Source organism: Leucoraja erinacea, chromosome 3 (assembly GCF_028641065.1).
Source record: "Leucoraja erinacea ecotype New England chromosome 3, Leri_hhj_1, whole genome shotgun sequence".
Lineage (NCBI taxonomy): Eukaryota > Metazoa > Chordata > Chondrichthyes > Rajiformes > Rajidae > Leucoraja > Leucoraja erinaceus.
The window spans coordinates 30,845,048-30,865,980 of NC_073379.1; the positions used below are offsets into that span (position 1 = coordinate 30,845,048).

At 42.6% G+C, this 20,933-nt stretch overlaps 1 protein-coding gene across 1 annotated transcript in view; it reads right to left on the minus strand.

Moving 5' to 3' along the window:
- The window catches only part of chrna8 (cholinergic receptor, nicotinic, alpha 8), a 272,432-nt gene that overhangs the window by 50,342 nt on the left and 201,157 nt on the right, over positions 1-20,933 (minus strand). Inside the window, exon 8 of the mRNA XM_055632392.1 lies at positions 12,231-12,317. Within this exon, the coding sequence (XP_055488367.1) occupies positions 12,231-12,317 (87 nt within the window). The remainder of the gene's footprint in view (positions 1-12,230; positions 12,318-20,933) is intronic.

Below are 20,933 nucleotides of genomic sequence, written 5' to 3' on the forward strand. Positions count from 1 at the left end.
TATTCTGCTGTCATCCTGTGTGCCTCCCTTCCCACTTATCTCAGTCCTGAAAGGCCAACCTCTTACTTTGAATCAGTGACTCTTTGCTCTATAAACACCAGCCATGCGAAACATCAACTTAACACTGACCCTACCAACTTCACAAGAATGTTTTAAATTGTAATGTGGTCACTCGTATTCCTCTACCCTTCCAGGTTAACTATTTATTCTTCTCAGATTGTAAAGGACCTGGGATTTCTAATCCTCTTATTCCAGTTCATTGAGAACATTGGATAAATCAGCTCCAAATTATGTTTCTCTTGGCAGAAAAGAGACAGCATCCACCTTATATATCTACTTCCCACTGTACCCTTCAATTTCCTCTACTGAAATTTATCAAATGGACATGAAACCAATTCCATTAAATACCTCGGTGGTTTTTTGCTGTTACCTTATTCTGCCAGTGAAAGGTTCCATCAAATCTCTAAGGCCAATAGAAAAAGATTAATCAAAATCTAGGAAACCATTCAATCCCTTGCAGCTCTTTTGAACAGAAACATGGTAGCTCTCATCCTCACTTTTTTTTCCTTTAATTACATTTCTTTCCAACAATTATTTACTCAGGTCCTTTGGAATGTAATTGTCATTTAGGTGATCTTACTGTTTGTAAAAATGCTCGTGCTTGTGCAAGTGACAGGTACAAAATGCAATTTGCTTCAAATGGTTTCAAGTGGATTCCTTAATTATCTTTTAGCAGATGAATTAGTCAAAATAGTGTACCTTCATTGTTCTTTATCTTTTATCATTTACTAAATGGAAATTCCTGAAAATTCCTTCTTAAATAATTTAATATCACAGGATCCACAGTCTTACCTGCAGATGACATTAGTAAGAGCAGATCATTTTTTACTGTTGAATTTTTTAAAGTACAATTCCTTGATGGAAAATCTTTGCAAATAAATATGCACACGATCGATGTTTGGCATTTTAGAACATTCTTTTACTCTCCCCTCATCTGTAGCCAACTGTCCACAGACTGGCATTTCCAAGGGAAACTCCAGGAAGGATTCTATTAAAGCAGCCCATTTTATTCCATGAGGGAAAATCCACTGCTCCCATCTTCTCTATGGAAACTGTGCTTAAAGCTGGTGGGATTCTAGTATAACACACTCCTTTGAAGTCTGAGATTGGGAAATTTGCCCTTACAGTTTCAATTTATATCTCCATCTCTATCTACCCTCCGATCAAAGAAAATTGGAGTTTGAATAATGTTTTTGTTTTAATGGCATTGATGGCAATATTCGACCAAGCTGCCTCTTGGGAACTGAAGTTTCGTGATAGTACATGCTACATTTCCGTTGTAAATTATACCACAATCCCTGGTGAATTGCAAGCAAAGGGTGCCCTTTATCCAAGTCTTGAACCAATATTCATTATGTTAGTAGCCTGCTAATAGAAATATAGAAAATAGGTGCAGGAGTAGGCCATTCTGCCCTTTGAACCTGCACCGCCATTCAATATGATCATGGCTGCTCATCCAACTCAGTATCCTGTACCTGCCCTCTTTCCATACCTCCTGATCCCTTCAGCCACATGGGCCACATCTAACTCACTCTTAAATATAGCCAATGAACTGGCCTCAACTACCTTATGTGGCAGAGAATTCCAGAGATTCACCACTCTCTGTGTGAAAAATGTTCTTCTCATCTCGGTCCTAAAGGATTTCCCCTTTATCCTTAAACTGTGACTCCTTGTCCTGGACCTCCCCAACATCGGGAACAATCTTCCTGCATCTAGCCTGTCCAACCCCTTAAGAATTTTGTAAGTTTCTATAAAATCCCCCCTGAATCTTCTAAATTCTAGCGAGTACAAGCCGAGTCTATCCAGTCTTTCTTCATATGAAAGTCCTGACATCCAGTAATCAGTCTGGTGAACCTTCTCTGTACTCCCAATATGGCAAGAATGTCTTTCCTCAGATTTGGAGACAAAAACTGTACGCAATACTCCAGGTGTGGTCTCACCAAGACCCTGTACAACTGCAGTAGAACCTCCCTGCTCCTATACTCAAATCCTTTTGCTATGAATGCCAACATACCATTTGCTTTCTTCACTGCCTGCTGCACCTGCATGCCTACTTTCAATGACTGGTGTACCATGACACCCAGGTCTCGTTGCATCTCCCCTTTTCCTAATCGGCCACCATTCAGATAATAGTCTACTTTCCTGTTTTTGCCACCAATTTGTCACATTTATCCACATTACACTGCATCTGCCATGCATTTACCCACTCACCCAGCCTATCCAAGTCACCTTGCAGCCTCCTAGCATCCTCCTCACAGCTAACACTGCCCCCCAGCTTCGTGCCATCCGCAAATGTTTCACTTTGAATGGCCCGAGGATGCTCATACCCTCCAAGGAAACCCAAATCCCACTTTCATAAAATTGGGAAGTATTTACAGTAAACAACCATGCTTCCATTCATGAAACCACCAAATGCGCTCCCAACCTTTATCCAAACCCACACCTACTAGCCTGGCTACTAAACTACCTGGCAGCACTCCTGACCTGGCAACAATACTCATGGATACTGAGCTTCTCCTACCCGACCTCTCAATCATATTTTCGAATCTTGTGTCTTTTCTATTTGCCAATAATTCTCTCAGGCCTAATATTCCTATCTATGTCAACAATTGTGAGGACCCGAACCACATTATTTTTCTACCCTTTTCCCCTCTTCTACCCTCACGATTTGGTCCAGTGCTCTTCGTACTAGTGCTCACACCAGCGGCAATTTCTTATCTGACCTTTAAACATGTCACAAGACCCTCTTAAAATATTTCTTATTATAAAAGCCCACAACATTCTTATCTGTGTCTGCAATATGCTTAGAATCAGATGTAATAAATAAAAATGGTGATACTGGACCCTGTATATGAAGTGCATATGACTATATTTTGATTACCATTATTTCATGTGCTGGGCAAATATATTGCAGGAGAATCTGTTCATGTTTCTGAAATCTGTTCCAAATACTGGAAAGACTATGCAACAGCTGAACTGAAGGTGAAAAGTGACTGTGTCATCAATTTAAACTTAGAGTGCATAAACAGACCTCAACTAATGGTTGGATGAAGTGTTCTGAGCTGTGTGCATGCTTCATCTGTGATACTTGTTTTCTAGCTCAGTGAACATTTAAAACGTTCTTGTTCAATGAATGTTAAACATATCAACACGTCACTTTAATGTTCATAGAGGGGTGGAAGATTGCAACCTTCACGTGGTCCGCCTTGTTTCGATGAATGCAATCAACTTGGCGTGCACAATCGAATAAGATCAAATGGAACAAGTTGTCCTACACTTTAGGCTGTGCACGCTATACGCAAGAAGAAGAATGTTCATAGAGAGACTGTGAGAGTTGAGGTTAAGGGCTATAAGGACTACAAGGGCTCTGCACAATGTCCAACCATTTTATCTACTGCATTTTATAAGGATGTACAGAAAGTAATTGAATAAAACCACTGCTGCTCATGCCCTTAAATCATGCCAAGTCACGCACACACACTATTGCTGTGTCCTCTTGACCTGCACTGGATCCTGGAGCAGCACTGCCTCGATTTTAAAATTTTCATCCTTGCTCTCAATCTTCCATCATCTCATACGCCCACCCCCAGCTTTGCAACCTCCTTATAAACCTCTGAGAATTCTGCACTCTCACAATTCCTACTACTTCCTTAATCATCATTGTATTACTGCCAGCACCTGGTTGGATCCCAACTCTTGCTCTTTTCCAGTGCAAACAAATCTCCATAGTCATATATTGGTAAAAAAAAAAATACTCCTCTTAAATGCCCTGTCATATTTTTGGCACATTGAAGGCACTATGTATATGCAAGTTTTTATTGTCTTGGTCAACTAAATTGGGTTAATCCTGAATTCAATTAAATGCTGAAACTATTCCTAAAGGTACACTGATAAAATGATTCAAATATAGTCTAACAACCTCTCAATATTGCTGAAAACAATTGTAAACTGAGTTTAATTGAGTATCTTAAAAATTATCTTATGCTATTATCCACTCTCAATGTCAGTTCCTGGATGCTTCCCTCAATAAATTCCAGTTGTTTTTACTTAATTGGGGAGCCAAGTTTTAAAATGATACTACACATTTCAAGCATAGGCTGTTTTCACACTTTCATATACTTTTATTAATTTATAGATCTCCTATTTCACAAATCATATTGGCAACTGTGCCGCAATCGAAAGTTGTGGGTTTAAATTCCAAGATAGGGACTAAAACAAATAATCGGAGCTGCAATCCAGTGGAATGCCAATGGAGCATTTTGCTTTTAGTGGTATCATCTTTTGAATGCCATCTGACCTTTCAAATGAATGTAAAAGATCCTGTAATCTTGTGAATTTATTTTGAAGTACAGGCAGAATAGATGGTTAACCCCCGTGCTGTAAAGATACATTAATCAAACCACCTGCTATTCAATCAATATCACAAACAGACTATCTGGGCATTATCACATTGTGTTTTATGGCAGTCTGCCACATTTCCCACATTATGAAATTGACAATGCTTCAAGAAGTGGATTGATCTGTGCATATAAAAAAGCCATAGCATGGCCTGACCAGCCAGACATTTTATCCAGCACAACATTTCACTACCTTTATATTCCTTTCCAGAGGTATACGTGGAACTGTTCTTAGTGAATGGTGGATCGAACTCGAGGAGTCTAATGGCCTACTCTTGCTACAATTTTCTTGTGATTTCTTCTTGTATAAATTCGCTCTCTATCTGGGTACTTTTCTGGACTCAATGTTGAATTCAATGACTTCAAATAACTCACGTTCACTGTTTTCGTATGAAATGGCCAGTTCTGCTGAAGGCCATTCATTCATCTGTAATATTGGCTCATTCTCTTTCCACTAGCATAGCCTGACCTGCTGCGCATTTTTTTCTGAGATCTGTATGTTTTTGCTTGTTCATCTTTACTCTCTCAAATCTCCTTCATTAACCCCTCAAGCAAATCAATTCATATAAAACATATTACCATAGCAACACAGGTCTCACCCCATAAGAAATATCCCCTTTGTCCCAGCCATCTCTTCCCCCACCCTATTTGCAACTTGAAATAAATGTGTTTTCTTATTCCCAGTTCTCAGTGTAATCTTTGATCTGAAATGTTAATTATGTTTCTCTTTGCATGAGTGCTTCCAGTGTTTTCGAACATGATTCATATAAAAAAATGATGCAATTGTAAGTTATTTTTCCCTTTCATAGATTGAATCAAACATCATTGAAGATTGATCTCAAATCCTACTGCAGACGAAACACGTCAATAGTTTGTTCATTATCAAAATGCAGTAATTTAATTGAAATAAATGTATCTAGCAATGGACAGAAATTAAATGTAGTCCAGCAAAAGACACAGACTTCACAAATGGCATTTGAAATAATAATGCCCAAAAGATAATCGCTCAGTTGGGACTCAGATTATGGCCATCTAGCTTTCGATCTGATGTTTCACCCCAGAGGCTTAAGTACAAATTCTGCAGTCACCCTCCTTTATAATATTCAACAAACACAATCTTGTCAGTGCTGGTGTCCTGGAAGCTGTAAACTGTCCACAAAAATACAGGAAAGCAGGACTAACTGGCACACTTTTTAATTTTCAAAATGTTCAATTGTACAGTTCACCCAAACTTTGGGAAAGAAATAGCTTTTGGAGAGGATGCAATTGTTGGGAATTGAAGAAAAGTTATGAGGAGGCCGCTTGATTGATCACGTCTACATTGGTTAATGAAGAGCTCTGTTGGTCAAGTCTACCATAACCCTAAAGATTATAACTCTGCAAGTACACATCCAAATTATATCTGGGATTGGTGAAATTGTCAGTATCGCAGGCAACGAGTTCCAGAACCAATACAACTCTCCAGTGAAAATACATTCCTTGATGTTTGGATTGGATAAAATATGGTAAAGTGAGGGTATTAGAAAGATAAAGGTGGAATGCGTCCTACATAGCCGAGAGAAGTAAGGGAGACAATTACAGAGGTCTTGAATGCAATCTTCCAAACATCTGTAGATTACAGGGAATTACTGGTGGAAATGTTGCACTCTTGTTTGAAAAATCACATTGGTATAAATCCAATGTTAGTTTAACCCTGGTAGTGGGGAAGGTTCAAGAAGCAATTATCAGTCAGAATTATCAGTCAATTGAATGACTGTGGATGGATTATAGACACCAGAGTGGATTTGTTAAAGACGTCATTTCCATCCAAACTGATAGTGGTTTTGATGTGCAACAGAGGAAGTTGATAAGGAAATATGGTTAACACATTAAATTTGGATTTAGAAAGTAAGGAACCATGTAATAATGCTGATGTGTGATTAAAAGCATGGAACAAAAGATGCTGTAGCAGAATTAGCTACTGGAGGGAAGTCTACATTGGAGTTCCAGGCATTAATGCTAGGTCATAAGGAATAGGAGTAAAATTAGGCCTGTCGGACCATCAAGTCTACTCCACCATTCAATCATGGCTGATCTATTTCTCCTTCCTAACCCCATTCTCCTGCCTTCTCCTCATAACCTCTGACACCTGTACTAATCATGAATCTATCTATCTCTGCTTTAAAATTATCCACTGACTTGGACTCTATAGTCTTCTGTGGCAAAGAATTCCACAGATTCACCACCCTCTGACGAAATAAATTTCTCCTCATCTCCTTCCTAAAATAATATCCTTTAATTCTGATGCTATGACATGTAGTTCTCACCAATGGAAACATCCTCTCCACATCCACTCTATCCAAGCCATTCACTATTCGGTCTGTTTCAATGTGGTCCCCCCTCATTCTGCTAAACTCCAGTGAGTACATGCCCAGTGCCAACATACACTCATCATAGGTTAACCTACTCAGTCCTGGAATCATTCTTGTAAATCTTATCTGGACCCTCTGCAGTGCCAGCACGTCCTTCCTCAGATATGGTGCCCAAAATTGCTCACAATATTCCAAATGCAGCCTTACCAGCTCCTTATAACATTATAAGCTGCAACATTACATCCTTATTTTTGTACGCAAGCCCTCTTGAAATAAATGCTAGGACCACCACCTTTCTTCATATACAGTAGAACCATGATTTCAGTTTAGTTTATTGCTATGTATACCGAGGTCTAGTGAAAAGTTTTTGTTGCTTGCTATCCAGTCAGTGGAAAGACAATACATGATTACAATCAGACCATTTACAGTGTATAGATACATGATAAGGGAATAACGTTTAGTGCAAGGTAAAGCCAGCTAAGTCCGATCAATGATAGGCCGAGGGTCACCAATGAGGTAGATAGAAGTTCAGGACTGCTTTCTGGTTGTGGTAGGATGATTTACTGTAGTTGCCTGAAAACAGCTGGGAAATTACTATCCCTGAATCGGGAGGTGTGCGTTTTCACACATATACCTTTTGCCTGATAGAATAGAGGGGAAGAGGAAGTGGCCAGTTGCGACTCATCCTTGATTATGCTGCTGGCCTTGCTGAGGCAGTGCGAGCAATACATGGAGTCAGTTGAAGGGATGTTGGTTTATGTGATGGTCTGGGTTGCATCGGCAATTATGATTTGGGTAAACAGGATACAAATCAGGAGGTGATGCAAAACTTGAAAGGATAGTAAATATTCAGGATAGTAAAATACATCAAACAGATGTAAACAGGCTGTTGGAATAGGTTGCAAGTGAAATTTAATGTTGAGAAAAGTATTATGTTGTAGTGGCGCCTGCTAGCGCATGCAAATATCGAACCCGGCGTTTGGAAGCTGCGGTCACGTGACTCGGGTGGGGCTGCTGGTTTCACGCGGGTTTTCCCTTGCGCGTGTTAGTTCAGCGCTGACCACCATTGTGGGCAGACGTGTCTGAAAAGTCTGTATGCTGGTTATTGGACTTTCGAATAAAGATCTGTTGAAAACTCCAGTAGTCGTTTCTCAGACCACTAAAATGTTACATATTGATAACAGGAAAAAGGATGCACTATGAAGTACAGGGTGCAATTTTAAAAGCACCAGAGGAACGAAAATATCTGGGTGTATATGTACATTGTGCACTGAACATGGCAAGGCAGGTTGAGGACGTAGTTTGAAGAAACTGCATCTGGGGCTGTATGAAAAAAGGTATGTCATGCAAGAGCAAGGAAGTACTGAAGAACCATTGTAAAACATTGATTTGGCCTTAACTTTAGCATGTAGAGTTCCAGGCACCGCACTTTACGAAAGATGATAAGGTTCAAGGGAGGGTGCATAAATGTATTGAAATGATTCCAAAGAATGAGGGACTTTAGTTATACGGATAGACTGGAGAACCTAGAGTGACGATAATAGGATCAGATGTTTAAATATGATAGAGTAGGGAGTAATAGTTTCTGTTAATGGAAGTGCTGGTGAGGTTCTGGGTGGATGGGAATTTGGGGACATAGAATGCAGGTGATTGACTAAAGAGATGAATGGGACGTGAGAGAAAACATACAGAGAGTATTTAGTGTAATGGGATGTACCATCAGGGGTAACCATAGTGGCAAATTTAAGTGTACGATTGAAGAGGTCGGGGAGCTTGTGTGTCTCAGTGACCCCTAGAGCTATGCCAGTGGGAGATTCATCCCCTGTCAGGGTCTCCCATGCTGGACAGGTCGAAGGGTAGAGGCGAGACGAAGAGCGATCCACTGGTCCTCCAGGTTGGAGGTTGATCACAGGGCCCTGTCTCGTAAAACAAATATGTTATGGAAACAGCAACTGAAAGAATCAACACTACTGAGTGGAGGACCTTCGTTGCTGCCCTACATGCCAGGAGGAATAATAGGCAGTAAGTAAGTAATCGAAGCGAGCTGGATATATATTTGAAAGGAAGGGATTTGGCTGGCCGTGGGAGAGTGCAAGGAAGAGGGGAGAGCTGTTTTTCTCATACAAAGGACTGGTTTGGACTTGATGGACCAAATCTCTTCATTTACTACGTAGACAAAAGTGCTGGAGAAACTCAGCGGGTGCGGCAGCATCTGTGGAGCCAAGGAAATAGGCAAGGTTTCAGGCCAAAACCCTTCTTCAGACGGATGGGGGGGGGGGGGTGAAGAAAGGAAGAGGAGGAACCAGAGGGCTGAGGGAGAGCTGGGAAGGGGAGGTGACAGCAAGGGCTACTGGAAATTGGAGGTCAATGTTCAAGCCACTGGGGTGCAGCCTGCCCAAGCGGAATATGAGGTGCTGCTCCTCCAATTTGCGGTAGGATTCACTCGGGCCATAGAGGTGGCCCAGGACAGAAAGGTCAGATTCGGAATGGGAGTTGAAGTGCTGAGCCACTGGGAGATCAGGTTGTTAATGCTTCATTTACATCTTCATTTACTATGTGACTTTGATTTTTCCTTTATTCTTTCAACAAATTACTCAAAATTGTCATATCTAGTTAATTGACCCATTTCCTAATGGCTTTGTTCCTCATGGCACCTTATTTATTCAATGCAATAAGCCTACGTACTCTCCCTACATAAATCTTCCCCTCAGCAGCTCACTCCAAAGAAAAACATACAGTTTCCTTCCTGAATCTCGAGCCAATCTTTGACATATGGCAAATTGACACTGTATCTTTTCTATATCTACATCTTGGATGTGAAATCCTGGAGTCGTTTTTTTTAATCTAAGAAAAGCTACGCTATTCTCCTTAGAGCCCTGGTGAAAATTTAAATTCTCAGATGACACACAGAGAGTGGTGAATCTCTGGAATTCTCTGCCACAGAAGGTAGTTGAGGCCAGTTCATTGGCTATATTTAAGAGGTGGCCCTTGTGGCTAAAGGTATCGGGGGTATGGAGAGAAGGCAGGTACAGGATACTGAGTTGGATGATCAGCCATGATCATATTGAATGGCAGTGCAGGCTCAAAGGGCCGAATGGCCTACTCCTGCACCTATTTTCTATGTTTCTATGACCTCAGAGAAATAGTTCATTTAGTGTAGATCATGGTGCAGATTGTGTATCACATTTATTTCATTCCCACGCCTGCAATGTGCTTGTTGATTGTGAAATACATCAGGTTGTTCTGAGATTGGAAGAGTTTGGCTATAGAAATGTCATTCTTATTTTGCCCCTCGCTCATGTTTAGGTTTAGGATTATTATCAATACCTGCATCAAGATACAGTGAATAGCTTTTGTTTGTGTGCTATCCCTCAAACAGATAAAACTCTAGATGGATACAATCATGCCAAACACGTACAACAGGTAGAATTAAGAGAAAAATAGCAGAGCGCAGAGTATAGTTTCTCAGCAGTCTAGCGTAGCAGTCCCAGAGAAAATATCCAATGTCCGCAATGAGGTAAGTTGTAAAATAGGGACTGTACCCTAGCTTATTGAAAGACCATTCAGAATGATAACCAATTGAGAAAATACTAAGGCTCACCAGACTATTTGCTGGGTTGGCAGTAATGCTTTGGTTTTGAAGATCTCATTAAAATGCGAAGAACTCTGATGAGTGGTAGTGGTAACTCCTCTGCCTGGGCTAAGTCTAGAACCAGGGTCACCCTTTTGTGGATATAGGTGAGGAATTAAAATGAAAATAAATCTCTGTAAGCAGAATTACCCCACTGCTATAAAAGCACTAAATGTAGCCGCCAAGGAACGCAGGGGCGATACAGACTAAGGGACTGTGGTAACGGTGAAATCGACAGAAGGATGGAGGGTTGGGTGTGTATGCGTGCTTTGTCTGTGATATTTATTTATTTGCTTATCTTTATTATTTTACCGTGGTTGTTTCGTTAGCTTTAGAAATGTTTGAATGCTGCACTGACTGGCTGACATTTTAAATTTCGTTGTACATGGCCCATGTTACAATGACAATAAAGAAACTATTCTATTCTATTCTATGTGGAATTTGCTATCTCAGAGGGATATAGTGGCCACATAATTGCATATGTAAGAGATAGATCTTTCTTTAGATAAAAGTGCCTGAAGAGCAATTGGGAAAGATTGTGTCAATGAGATAGTTGCAGGTGTTAAAGTTGTTGCCTCACAGCTTCGATCCTGAGCTCCTGTTTTGTCCCACATCCCAAAAAACACGTGGTTTGGTCAGCCAATGCTAAATGTCCTCAGGTCCATGAGTAGGATAGGTGGACAGATGATGAGAATGTGTGGAGATATTGAAACAATGAACAGCAGATGCTGGTTTACACAAAAGGACATAAAGTGCTGGAGTAACTCAACAGGCCAAGCAGAATCCCTGGACAATATGGATAGGCAACATTTTGGGTCGGGACCCTTCTTCAGACTGAAAATATAATGATATTACTATTGTATTAGTGTGAATTGGTGCTTGATGGCTTGTGCAGACCTAATAGTCAGAAGGACCTGTTTCTGTGCTGTACGTCTCTCTGACTATGACTTTATGATCACCAATGATCATAATGAATAGCGCAGGCTCAAAGATCAATTGTCTCTGCATATTTAATTAATTATTCAGTATATTTTAAATTATTTTCCACACTGCCTGCACTATGTACATTTTATCTGCTCATATGTGACAAGATGTACCCTGAGAATTGTAGTTTCATATCAGCAAATTTAAAACACTCAGATTCTATGATGCATCTCCCTACCTACAGTACCTCCTTGCTCTGTCAGCCACTCTCACTCACAAGTACCAGACACACACGTAAGCACACAAACACACACAGATCTATTTTTACCATTGATGAGATATGCAAGGAAAATAATCATTACAAGTTTACTAGGAACCGCTCTATTGTATATCTGTTTTGGAGCTCTTTTACATTCACTGCGATTTGATTTCTAATCAAATAGATTTATACAAAGATAGACAAAAATGCTAGCGAAACTCAGCGGGTGAGGCAGCAAGTATGGAGCGAAGGAATAGGCAACGTTTCGGGTCGAGACCCTTCTCATTTATACATGTTATTCATTTTAAACTTCCACTACTTGTTGTGATTGTTTGTTTTATGGGTAACTCTGGCTTTCAAAATGCTGGCAATCTTGATAGACGTACATTAGCATCAGAAGACAAAGACCCTGCACAAACTTTTTCCCATGGGTGCAGAATCCCCTGAATTTCATGCATGGTCTTTATTTAGCCATAACTTATGTATAGGGACTATCTTCCGTTATCAGGGCATTGGTGAGTATGGGGCACTCACAATTTGCAACTACACATGCAGTCTATTATATCAAATGCACAAATTCCACTAGACACAAGTGAGGGCCCACTTACCAATCAATGGGACCGAGTCAGATGTTGCTGGCATTATCTCAGCCACTAGCAGCATGAATACAGTTAGGGACAACAGCACAGTGATCCCTGTAAGAGATAGAAAGAGACAAAATAGCACAAGGTATGAAAGTTACACACTACACTCTAAAACCCAGCATCAGCAGTGTTTGATTAAAATAACAACTGAAACAAAAACTTATTTGGTTATCCTTTTGTGCTAATTTGACGGGCCAATGGAATCTGAGGACTTTTCAAGGGGGCGCTGGGCTTCAGTACTTCCATGCTACTAGTGTTTTTTATGTGGTATTACTGGACTGGTGTTGGACTTCTCTGGGAGGACTGAGTTAGGCCAACTCTATACCAAATGATACAAACCAGGTTTTGCCTCAACTGCCGCAATGTAATCTCAATGTGCATCCATAAACTGATCATGCCCATCCTGGAACTATGTTTATACTCCATACATGTTCAATTTCACTCCTTGAACTGTGTTGACTCCAGTTCAAAAGTCAACATTGCAAACTGTAGGACAGAGTGTACAAAGGGAGAGATGTCTGGTGTTCAGTTCAAGGTAATGCTTTGGGGAGATTGATCATTCTGGCCGCTGAATAGGAAATTATTAAGATTGGATTAGCAGTCCAGTGTTGCACATCACTGGAATTCCATTTCCATTGTGCTCTGACTTTTCCTGATAGTTCTCTGAGGATCGGTTGAGCCAGTTAGGAGTTTGAAAGATTGAAATGTGATCTTTCTGAAACATATAAGACATTAAAAGGTTTAATAGGGTAGCGGGCTAAGAGAATGTTTTGTTTTCCCTTGAGGACGAATCGAGAACCTAGGGTGTAGTTTCAGGACAAGAGGTGACCCACTTGGACAGGGATTAGACAGATTTTCTTCACATGGAGTGCTTTGACTCAGTAATCTTGGAAGTTCTCTGTCGCAGAGTGCTATGGAAGTAGAATTAATTTTATATTGAAGACACAGACAGTAATTTGGTCCATGGGTGATTAAAATTGGTTGGAATCAGGCAGGAAATTGAGCCTCAACTTCTCATTGATGTTTAATCTTATAAATGGCAGTCCAAGCATCAAATGGTCTACTCAGATCCTTTTATTTTTAAATATTCTGGTGTGTTGGACCATTTAGAACCAGAGAATGATAGAGCAGAAAATAAAGCTATTTTGTCCATTATATCGATGCCGACTCTTTAAACTAGTTAGCTCAAGGTCCCTGATCTTTCCCGACTACCTTGCTATTTTCTTCCCCTCAAATATTTATGCTGTTTGGAGTGTGGCAATAGGCAGCAAGGGCATCGCTTGTTGCTCAGTTCCAATATAATCTGCACAGTTGGTGGTGTCCCTGTGTGTCTGCTGTCCATGGAAAGTTTGTCTTGAATCTGATTTCACTGCATGTTCATATAATACAACCAGCTCCAAGCCTGCTGTGTAATTGTTATATTATTTTCTATCTGTTTGTTTTGTCCATTAATTCTAATTGCCTACCTCCTGTGCAGGAAATGGTTTCCCTCTCCTTATTACCACCCCTCATAATTTTCAGCCCACTTGACCTTCTTCTGCTCCGAGGTGCATAATTTCACTTTCCCTCGAGTCACTGCATAGCTTTGGGAAGTTATTTACAGAAATTCATGCAAGGGCACTGATGTACATTGCCAATGTACATCATATTATATGTAAGCAGGAACTGGAGACGCTGGTTTACACCAAACACAGACACAAAATGCTGGAGTAACTCAGCGGGTCAGGCAGCTTCTCTGGAGAAAAGTAATAGGTAACGCTTTGGATCGAGATACCAGTATAGCATATTAACAAAGTGCAAGATGCAGGAGTTATAGGAAGCACACACCAAGTAGATGCTGGAAGTTTGTACATTGATAAGTATTAGTAATGCCGTAAGACACATGAGCAGAATTATGTCTTGGAGTCTACTGCACACAAAAGCTGCAACATAAATACTGCTCTACTGAATTAAATCATAAAATGGTTAGAATCCCAAACACGGCAACTAATATGATCTACTTTTGTTTACTATGCGAATTTAATACAGAAAGGATTTACAGAAAAGAATTGAACAAATATAAAATGTCGCGCAAATTCTTGCATGACCCATTTGATCATAGTCTGCCAATCCAAAATGAAGAAAGGTATCAACCTAAATCATCTTTTATCCATGTTTATCAGAGACGCTGGCTGGCCTGCTGATTTACTCCCGCAATTTGTGTCCTTTTGCATATTAACCAGCATCTGCAGTTCTTTGTTTCTACTGTGAGGTATTAAGTATAAAAGCAAGGACATAAAGTCCCTGTCCCACTTAGGAAACCTGAACGGAAACCTCTGGAGACCTGGCGCCCCACCCAAGGTTTCCGTGAGGTTCCCGGAGGTTTTGGTCACTCTCCCTAATGGTGAAAAGTGGTTTCCGCGTAGTCATAGAAACATAGAAAATAGGTGCAGGAGTAGGCCATTCAGCCCTTCGAGCCTGCACCGCCATACAATATGATCATGGCTGATCCTCCAACTCAGTATCCTGTACCTGCCTTCACCCCATACCCCCTGATCCCTTTAGCCACAAGGGCCACATCCAACTCCCTCTTAAATATAGCCAATGAACTGGCCTCAACTACCTTCGGTGGCAGAGAATTCCAGAGATTTACCACTCTGTGTGAATTTTTTGTTCTCATCTCGGTCCTAAAACTTATCCTTAAACTGTGACCCCTTGTTCTGGACTTCCCTAACATCAGGAACAATCTTCCTGCATCTAGCCTGTCCAACCCCTTAAGAATTTTGTAAGTTTTTATAAGATCCCCCCTCAATCTCCTAAATTCTAGCGAGTACAAGCTGAGTGTATCCAATCTTTTTTCGATGCTTCTTCTATTTCAAAAAAACAAAAAACGGCCTCGACTAAAAATAGGTTGCCATTTGGTCTAAGCCAGTGGAGTAGGGTTATTATTTGGTTACAGGCAGTTGAAGGAAATCTCCTTTGATGACCGGCTATTTTGATTGGCTTATTGGAGTTTTCAGCGAAGATCCTGTCGGATCTTTGGTTTTCAGGACCTACAAGATCCGCCGGAAGGTAAAATGCCCGCTAACTTTATTAAACTTCTTAAAACTGTCTCCACTCCTTCTCCCCCCCCCCTCCCCCTCCACTTCTCTCCCCTTCTCTCTCCACTTCTCCTTCTCTCTCCACTTCTCCTTCTCTCTCCACTTCTCTCTCCACTTCTCTCCCCCTTTCTCTACCCCCTGTACCTGCACGGCAACTTTCAGTGACCAGTGTACAAGGACACCCAGGTCTCGCTGCAACCTCCCCCTTACCTGACCTAACCCCATTGAGATAATAATCTGCCCCCTTGTTTTTGCCGCCGAAGTGGATAACCTCACATTTATCTACATTATACTGCATCTGCCACGCATCTGCCCACTCACTCAACCTGTCCAGGTCACCCTGCAACCTCCTAACATCCTCTTCACAGTTCACACTGCCACCCAGCTTTATGTCATCCGCAAACTTGCTAGTGTTGCTCCTATTTCCCTCTTCCAAATCATTAATATATATGGTAAACAGTTGCGGCCACAGCACCGAGCCTTGCGGCACTCCACTCGCCACTGCCTGCCATTCTGAAAAGGACCTGTTCACTCCTACTCTTTGCTTCCGGTCTGCCAACCAATTGTCTATCCATGTTAACACACTACCCCCAATACCATGTGCTCTAATTTTAGTCACCAGTCTCCCGTGCGGGACCTTATCAAAGGCTTTCTGAAAGTCTAGATACACAACATCCACTGGCACCCCTTCATCCATTTTACTTGTCACATCCTCAAAAAAATCCAGAAAATTAGTCAAGAATGATTTCCCTTTCATAAATCCATGTTGACTTGGAATAATCCTTTTACTGCTATCCAAATGCCCCATTATTACCTCTTTAATAATTGACTCCAGCATCTTTCCCACCACCGACGTCAGGCTAACTGGTCTGTAATTCCCCGTTTTCTCTCTCGATCCTTTCTTGAAAAGTGGGATAACATTAGCTATACTCTAATCCCCAGGAATTGATTCTGAATCTATTGAACATTGGGAAATGATCACCAATGCGTTCACTATTTCTAGAGCCACCTCCCCGAGGACCCTGGGATGCAGACCATCAGGTCCAGAGGGTTTATCATCCTTCAGTCCCATTAGCCTACCCAATACTATTTCTCGCCAATGAAAATTTCTTTCAGTTCCTCTACCCCCTTAGATCCTCTGTCCTCCAGTACAACTGGGAGATTGTTTGTGTCTTCCTTAGTGAAGATAGATCCGAAGTACCTATTCAACTCTTCTGCCATTTCCTTGTTGCCCATAATAATTTCACCCATGTCTGCCTTCAAGAGACCAACATTTGACTTTGCTGCTCTTTTTCCCTTAACATATCTAAAGAAGCTTTTACTGTCCTTCTTTATATTCCTGGCCAGCTTCCCCTCGTACTTCATCTTTTCAGCCTGTGTTGCCCGTTTTGTTTCCTTCTGTTGTCACATGAAAGTTTCCCAATCCTCTGGTTTTCGGATACTCTTTGCTGTGTTATACATCTTTTCTTTTAGTTTGATTCTAGCCCTAATGTCTCTTGTCAGCCACAGTTGCCTCCTACTCCCCTTAGAATCTTTCTTCCTTTTTGGAATGATATGATCTTGCGTCTCCCGGATTATGCCCAGAAATTCCTGCCATTGCTGTTCCACCATCTTTCCTGCTAAGATCCCTTTCCGGTCTATCTTGGCCAGCTCCCCTCTCATGCCTTCATAGTCCCCTTTGTTCAACTGCATCACTGACACTTCTGATTTAATCTTCTCCTTCTCAAATTGCAGATTAAAACTAATCATATTATGATCACTACCTCCAAGCGGTTCCTTTATCTCAAGTGCTTTTATCATATCTGGTTCATTGGACAACACTAAATCCAGAATTGCCTTTTCTCTGGTCGGCTCCATTACAAGCTGCTCTAAGAATCCATCTCAGAGGCATTCTACAAACTCTCTTTCTTGGGGTCCTGAACCAACCTGATTTTCCCAGTCTACCTGCATATTGAAATCCCCACATCACCACAGTGGCATTATTTTTGTTACATGCCAGTTTTAACTCCTGTAGGATGTTTGGTCAGTAGATGCAGGTCACGAGACTTTCCAGGCAAGTGACCAAAACCTCTGGCGATTCATGGAAACCTTGGGTGGGGTGCAAGATCACCAGAGGTTTCCGTTCAGGTTTCCTAAGTGGTACAGGGGCTTAATGATGCAGCTGTACAAATCATTGATGAGATCATACTTGAGTACAGTGTGCATGTTTAGTTGCCCAGCTACAGGAAGAATGTCATTCAGTTGGACAGGGTGAAGAAGAGATCCTTTATGTTGTTACCTGGGCTTGCAGTGCTTCAGTTCTCGGGATATGTTAGATAGGTTGGGTCTTTTTTGTTGGAGGGTTAGAGGCTGAGGGGTGACCTTACACGAGTTTTTAAGGTCATAAGGGGCATGGATAAAGTAAATGCTCACAGTCATTTCCCCAGGATAGAGGATTCAAAAGCTAGAGGGCAACAACTTAAGGTGAGGGAGAAGAGATTAAGAGGGACCTCAAGATCAACTTTTACTTTCAGTGGGTAGTCCCATATCTGAAATTAGCTGCCAGAGCGACCTGTACTAGCAGATACAATTATAACCTTTAAAATATATTATGACAGATATATGGATAGGAAGGGTTGAGAGGTTATGGGTCAAATGGAACTAACCCGATATATTAACTTGGTCAGCCTGGACAAGGTGGATCAAAGGGCCTGTTTCTATATTGTGTCACCTTATGATGCTGACTTACCAGAATTTCAAAGGTATCTGATGTAGAGCCATTAGTTTTATTCTAATAGCCCTATGGATAAATTCTCCAGATCTCCTTAAGGTGGAAAAAGGAGGGTAATACATTAAAATTCTAAAACAGTGCTGCACATACAGTAAAAATCTTGGCCTGTACAATCCTCTTTTGCAATTTTTTTGTACATTAAACATGTACAGTAAAAAAATAGGTTATACACAAAAGGAGACCCGAGATAATACGCAGGAGCGCTGAAACAGTGAAAATAAACTATTTCAAGACATTCTCCCCTTTATCCTGCATTTGCCTGCAATATTCGTTTGATTTGAATAAAACTCTGATTCCTTGCTTCCATTGTCTATGCTTCTTGAAGACTGTTCCCACTGATCAGATACACCCCTTGAGAGCTAATGTTAATCCTCCAGTCTATCACTTAGCTATTGAAATCGTGTGGACTTGAAAACAGCATCAATCAGGCACAGGAATATCTATTTTAAATAAGTTTTTTTAAACTTTTAGCATCTTAGAGATATATCAACCGGTGGGACGGCCCCTGACATCCGTGGACTCCCACTTCGCACGGATCTTGGCCGCGTTCCCAGACATTCTGACCCCACAGTTTCGATCATCGACCCCCAGCCACGGAGTGGTGCATTTTATCCAGACTACCGGCCCTCCATGCACGAGCACGCCGACTGCCGCCAGATAAACTGCGTCTGGCACGGCGGGAATTCCGCACAATGGAGACCTTGGGGATCGTCCGCCCTTCGAGCAGCCCTTGGGCGTCCCCACTCCACATGGTCCTTAAGTCGAGCGGGGGCTGGCGACCTTGTGGGGATTACCGACGGCTGAACGCCGCAACAACAGCGGATCGATACCCCGTACCCCACATCCAGGACTTCACTGCCCATTTGGCTGGGGCCACAATTTTTTCAAAAGTGGATCTGGTACGGGGTTATAATCAGATCCCGGTTCACCCGGATGATGTACCCAAGACGGCGATCATCACGCCATTCGGACTTTACGAGTTCACTCGGATGCCGTTCGGCCTCAAGAACGCTGCGCAGGCCTTTCAGCGCCTCATGGACGGGGTTTGTCGCGACCTCGATTTCGTGTTTGTGTATCTGGATGACATCCTGGTGGCCAGCCGCTCGCAGCAGGAGCACTGCGCCCACCTTTGGCAGCTCTGTCAGCGGCTCAGCGAGCATGGTTTGGCCATCAACCTAGACAAGTGCCGTTTTGGGGTCAACCGAGATTGACTTCCTCAGCCACCGCGTGACTGCGCAAGGCGCGGTTCCCATGCCTGACATGGTCGACGCCATCCATCGGTTTCCCCGCACACGCACGGTGCGTGGCCTGCAGGAGTTTGTTGGCATGGTGGCGTTTTATCATCGTTTCATGTCAGCCGCGGCCCACATCATGCGGCCTCTGCGCAGTATCAACTCCTGGCGGGTGGGCAGAACAAGAACGTTGAATGGACCCACGAGGCGGGGGCAGCTTTTGACGGCGCGAAGGATGCCCTTACTCGGGCCGTACTGCTGGTGCACCCGCGGGAAGATGCCCCGACTGCTCTCACGGTGGGCGCCTCGGAGTCGGCGGTTGGTGCTGTGCTGGAGCAACTGGCGGGCGGAGGTTGGCGGCCCCTGACCTTCTTCAGCCGGCACCTCAACCGTGCGCAGACAAAATTCAGCGCGTTCGATCGCGAGCGAGTTGGCAGGCTCGCACCCGTCCCGATGTCCCGCCATGGGGCATTTCGCCCACACGTGCCATCAGCCCCCAGGGACTGCCCTTACATCTTCCTGCACCGTGATGCCCACTGGACGCCACTCCAGAGGCCGTATGAGGGCCCGTTCCGAGTGCTGGAACACGGGCAGTCGACTTTTGTCCTGGACATGGGGGGCCGGCCGGAGGCCGTGTCGATTGACCGTTTGAAGCCGGCGCACCTGGACATTGACCAGCTGGTGCTGGTTGCCCAACCTCAGCCTCGAGGGCGCCCCCCCTCACGACTCCCTCCACCTGTCACTCCACCTGTCCTCCCACCGGTCCCTCGACCTGTCCCTCCACCTATGCCTCCGCAAGCCCCATGAGCGGCTGACCTCCGCACGCGGGCCGGCCGGGTCATGCACCCGCCGGTGCGTTTCATGCCTCTAGTTCTGGGGGTGGGGGGGGTCCTGTGGCGGCTCCCAAGGGTCGTGCCATCATAGTGTCGAACCCCTCAGCACAGGAGTGGTTCAGTCCGGAGACGGCCCTTAGCCAGAGGGTTGAAAGGCAGGGGTTTGGGTGCCACCTTGCTCTCGTTTGGTCTTCCCTACAACCGGGAGGAACATATTAAAAGGTGCCTCTCAAAACACTGGACGTCGTGCTTCCTTTTGAGTCATTGAGTATTTTTAAAGTGGAGATTGACAGATTTTTGATTAGTATAAGTGTCAAAGGTTTTGGGCAGATGGCAGCAAATTGAGGTTGAGAGAGAAAGATAGTTCAGCCATGACTGAATGGCAGAATAGTCTTGATGGGCCGAATGACCTAATTCTGCTCCTATGGCTTATGAACCGATATGATTTTTCCAAAAATAAAAATTGTGCCAAAAAAGGGAGTGTTAATGATGCCAAGGAATAGTAATGTGCAAATTAGTGAGTGGGTTTTGAATAGTTAAAGAACCATTTTGTAGTTCTGAATTTCTAGATCCTTAGGACTGAATACAACTGATATTGATTGATATTGATATTGATAGTGTCACTAATGCAATACCCTACATGTAACCTCTGTTTCTTCAAAAATAATCTGAACTGTTAATCAAATTAAAAATCCATAATTTATGGAGAGGACAATTATGAATCAAGTCTATTTTTGTAGACTTTTGTAAAC